Raw genomic sequence first — 5000 nt, 5'->3', positions numbered from 1 at the left:
GCAAGACTGAGTCCAACACATCATGGTCTCCATGTCTCAGAAAGAAGGAGAGAAGGAGAGAAAGAAGGAAAGAAGGAGAGAAAGAAGGAAAGAAGGAGAGAAAGAAGGAGAGAAGGAGAGAAAGAAGGAGAGAAGGAGAGAAAGAAGGAGAGAAGGAGAGAAAGAAGGAGAGAAGGAGAGAAAAAAGGAGAGAAGGAGAGAAAGAAGGAGAGAAGGAGAGAAAGAAGGAGAGAAGGAGAGAAAGAAGGAGAGAAGGAGAGAAAGAAGGAAAGAAAGAAGGAGAGAAGGAGAGAAAGAAGGAGAGAAAGGAGGAAAGAAGGAGAGAAAGAAGGAGAGAAGGAGAGAAAGAAAGAGAAAAGGACAGAAAGAAGGAAAGAAGGAGAGAAAGAAGGAGAGAGAGAAGGAGAGAAAGAAAGAAGGAGAGAAAGAAGGAAAGAAGGAGAGAAAGAAGGAGAGAAGGAGAGAAGGAGAGAAAGAAGGAAAGAAAGAAGGAGAGAAAGAAGGAAAGAAGGAGAGAAAGAAGGAGAGAAGGAGAGAAAGAAGGAGAGAAGGAGAGAAAGAAGGAGAGAAGGAGAGAAAGAAGGAGATAAAGAAGGAAAGAAGGAGAGAAAGAAGGAGAGAAGGAGAGAAAAAAGGAGAGAAAGAAGGAAAGAAGGAGAGAAAGAAAGAGAGAAGGAGAGAAGGAGAGAAAGAAGGAGAGAAAGAAGGAGAGAAAGAAGGAGAGAAAGAAGGAGAGAAGGAGAGAAAAAAGGAAAGAAGGAGAGAAAGAAGGAGAGAAGGAGAGAAAGAAGGAGAGAAAGAAGGAAAGAAGGAGAGAAAGAAGGAGAGAAGGAGAGAAGAAGAGAAAGAAGGAAAGAAAGAAGGAGAGAAAGAAGGAAAGAAGGAGAGAAGGAGAGACAGAAGGAAAGAAGGAGAGAAAGAAGGAGAGAAGGAGAGAAAGAAGGAGAGAAAGAAGGAAAGAAGGAGAGAAAGAAGGAGAGAAGGAGAGAAAGAAGGAGAGAAGGAGAGAAAGAAGGAGAGAAGGAGAGAAAGAAGGAGAGAAAGAAGGAAAGAAGGAGAGAAAGAAGGAGAGAAGGAGAGAAAGAAGGAGAGAAGGAGAGAAAGAAGGAGAGAAGGAGAGAAAGAAGGAGAGAAGGAGAGAAAGAAGGAAAGAAGGAGAGAAAGAAGGAGAGAAGGAGAGAAAGAAAGAAGGAGAGAAAGAAGGAGAGAAGGAGAGAAAGAAGGAAAGAAGGAGAGAAAGAAGGAGAGAAGGAGAGAAAGAAGGAGAGAAAGAAGGAAAGAAGGAGAGAAAGAAGGAGAGGAGAGAAAGAAGGAGAGAAGGAGAGAAAGAAGGAGAGAAGGAGAGAAAGAAGGAAAGAAGGAGAGAAAGAAGGAGAGAAGGAGAGAAAGAAAGAAGGAGAGAAAGAAGGAGAGAAGGAGAGAAAGAAGGAAAGAAGGAGAGAAAGAAGGAGAGAAGGAGAGAAATAAGGAGAGAAGGAGAGAAAGAAGGAAAGAAGGAGAGAAAGAAGGAGAGAAGGAGAGAAAGAAGGAGAGAAAGAAGGAGAGAAGGAGAGAAAGAAGGAGAGAAAGAGAGAAAGAAGGAGAGAAAGAAGGAGAGAAAGAAGGAGAGAAAGAAGGAAAGAAGGAGAGAAAGAAGGAGAGAAGGAGAGAAAGAAGGAGAGAAGGAGAGAAAGAAGGAGAGAAAGAAGGAGAGAAGGAGAGAAAGAAGGAAAGAAAGAAGGAGAGAAAGAAGGAAAGAAGGAGAGAAATAAGGAGAGAAGGAGAGAAAGAAGGAGAGAAGGAGAGAAAGCGGGAGAGAAGGAGAGAAAGAAGGAAAGAAGGAGAGAAAGAAGGAAAGAAAGAAGGATAGGAGAGAAAGAAGGAGAGAAAGAAGGAAAGAAAGAAGGAAGGAGGCCGAGGAGGAGGAAATGAGAAAAGAAGAAAGAAAAGGAAGAACATTAAAGAAAGAAGAAGAACTTATTCAGCACCAACAAGAAAAAATATCAACAAGAAAAAATCTGATGCATCAAGAAAACAACATGAAATATCAATTGAAACAAATGAATAATGGAATAAAATCAGAAAGAAGTACAGGATCCTCCTCCAGGGGGCGCTACACTCGCACAGCAGGTGAAGAAGAAGCTGGAGGTCGCACTTTACGATCTCCGTCACTTCAAAGTGATGCAACAGCTCGTCAGGCTAACGCGTCACAGCCGGGACTTTACTGGCCGTGTGTGTGTGTGTGTGTGGGGGGGGCAATTTAGATTTACATTACATGGCCAAAGGTTCGTGGACAAGCTGCTGGAGAAATGGAACTCAGTCAGAGGCTTTCAACCAGCAGGGGGCGCTGTTCTCCTCTCGAGGGGGGGGGCAGGGCGTTTGAAGAAACATGTTTGAATCAGATCGATAATGATTCAATCAGGTTTATGATGAGTCTGCAGATGTCCACATGTCCACATGTCCACATGTCCACATGTCCACATGTCCACATGTCCACGAGGTCCTGTGTCATGACAGAGCTTACTTTAAACAAGTGAGAGGGCCAGAGCGAGACAGACAGACAGAGAGAGAGACAGGCAGAGAGAGAGAGACAGACAGAGAGAGAGACAGGCAGACAGAGAGAGAGACAGGCAGAGAGAGAGAGAGAGAGACAGACAGACAGACAGAGAGAGAGACAGACAGACAGACAGACAGACAGACAGACAGACAGACAGACAGACAGACAGACAGACAGACAGACAGACAGACAGACAGACAGACAGACAGACAGACAGACAGACAGACAGACAGACAGAGAGACAGAGACAGAGCGACAGACAGACAGACAGACAGAGAGACAGACAGACAGACAGACAGACAGACAGACAGACAGACAGACAGACAGACAGACAGACAGACAGACAGACAGACAGACAGACAGACAGACAGACAGACAGACAGACAGACAGACAGACAGACAGAGAGACAGACAGACAGACAGACAGACAGACAGACAGACAGACAGACAGACAGACAGACAGACAGACAGACTGACTCTCTGTTTCTGCTGATAGCTAAACCCTCAGATACAAACATGAAGAACAGCGCCCCCAGGAGGCCAACCAGAGGCTGCAGTCTGTGAGAGAGCAGAGTGCTCTCAGCTACATTTGGGTTTAACACGGACACAAAGGACTTTACTGCAACAACACCATGTAACACCCTCCAACCCCTGAGGTCAACCATGGATTGAATAGAGCCTCGGAGCTGGCCTGACCTCTGACCCCAGCTCCAGAGGATCCCACCACACAAGCTCTGCTCGGCCATTTCACTGAGACTTGTTGAGGATCTTCACCAAAATCCCAGACATGCATTTCCCTGTTGAGTTACTTAGAAATCATTATTGTGATGCTCCCGAACCCAAACCCCCTCAGTTCAATCAGTCAACACGTCAACAGGAAACTGGGAGGAGCCTCCACAGTGCTGACTGCCCACCTGACAGTCCTCGGGGGTCAGCTGGTCTGTCCAGGCTTTTAACAGTTTTAAAATCAGCCTGATGGAGGAGACAGCCTTGTTCAGGTCCGGTCCACAAACGTCCACGACTCGCTCCAATGTGGAGACCTTCTTCATGAGGAGCTTCCTGAAGACAGAAGGTACAAACAGAAACCATCCAAAGCTCCGAGTGCAAAGGCTTCTCAAGACCACTGGGCCAGGACTTCCCGGGCGCAGGTCTCCAGGTCGGATCTGCAGGGCCTCTCCACAACCTCTGACCCCACACAGAGTTCACGATGATGGACTCTGTGGCCGGAGGGTCTCAAGACAAGCGACCAGCAACATACATGCAATTAAACAGTTGAGGATCAGAACACAACCTCTAGAGGACAGGTCCATGTCTTCAGTCCGTCCACATTCTACAGAATGTTTTCTATATCTATTTACATTTGTGTGGTCACCTCAAAACACACCCAGATATTAGATCCCTCCCTTTTTCCAACTGAGCCCACAAGGTAAACCCCGCCCACACGTACCTGCCTGAAAACACACATCACATGACCGCTCAGGCCCACGTGTCACACGCCTGCGCCTAGCCATCACCTGGAATGGTGACAAATTAAAATGCATCTTTACAGCAGAAGAAATAAATGGTAAAAATAAAAAGTGTTACGTTCAAGGACCATTTATAAACAGTAGTCGTCTGAATTATCAGCACAAATCTTTTCTTTAAAAACCTTTTCCTCTGTTCAATCCTCCTGAAACATGAAGCTGCGTCACATGACTTTCCTCTGAGCTGGTAGAATAATCATTAATAATATGTGCTGTTTCCTGGTGTGGAGACAGGAAGTGCTGAGTGAAGGTTGGAAGTCGTCTCACGGTTTAACGCCTGAAGAAGAACAGTCGTGAGGAACAAGATAGATGTTGGGACGTGAGCAAACTGTGGATGTTGACGTGGTGGCCATGTTTGTGTGTCCACGCTGCCGCTGGACACGTGAAGCTTCGGTCAACAGGACGTCCTCCTCCATCACGTCTCTGCGTCCACATACAGTTCTTTGTCCCGTCTGTCGGCTCTTATGAATATCTTCCCCTCCGCTCACAGCCGTCTTGTTGTTCAGGAAGGTTTTAATGTAATGGAACGTGGCCGTGAATCAGCCGTCTGAATGCTGCCGCCGTCACCACCGCGCGGCCTCAACCCGCCGGCCTCCACCTCCATCAATCTGCTGTTGCATTCTGGGAGCAGCAGCTTCCTATTCACTTGTCTGGGCTGTTTGCTCAGGGCTATAATTTACCTCCGGGTTTCCCCGTTAGCGGCCAAAAAGGAGCGAGCGTTTATCTGCGACCAGCCGCCGCCATGGCAACGCCATGACTGGAAAACACAGCACCTGAAAAGACTCGTCACTGGTCCGATGAGACGTCGAATTCAACCAACGAAGAAGAGAACAACTGGAATTTTAGACATTAGCACCACCTTAATTAACATGTTCACTTTAAGCTGGAATGATGATCAACACTTTTTTGTCTGATCATCAAACTTCGCTGGTCCGTCCTTG

General features: G+C 46.6%; 1 protein-coding gene across 1 annotated transcript in view; it reads right to left on the bottom strand.

Moving 5' to 3' along the window:
- neurog1 (neurogenin 1) overlaps positions 1-5000 on the bottom strand; it is a 14111-nt gene that overhangs the window by 6225 nt on the left and 2886 nt on the right. Inside the window, exons 2-3 of the mRNA XM_061079235.1 lie at positions 3984-3987; positions 3451-3595 (exon numbers count right to left, since the gene is read on the bottom strand). Coding sequence (XP_060935218.1) covers positions 3451-3595; positions 3984-3987 — 149 coding nt within the window. The remainder of the gene's footprint in view (positions 1-3450; positions 3596-3983; positions 3988-5000) is intronic.

The sequence above is a fragment of the Limanda limanda genome, chromosome 10, assembly GCF_963576545.1.
Source record: "Limanda limanda chromosome 10, fLimLim1.1, whole genome shotgun sequence".
NCBI classification, from domain to species: domain Eukaryota; kingdom Metazoa; phylum Chordata; class Actinopteri; order Pleuronectiformes; family Pleuronectidae; genus Limanda; species Limanda limanda.
This window is presented reverse-complemented; position numbering and strand designations above follow the sequence as displayed.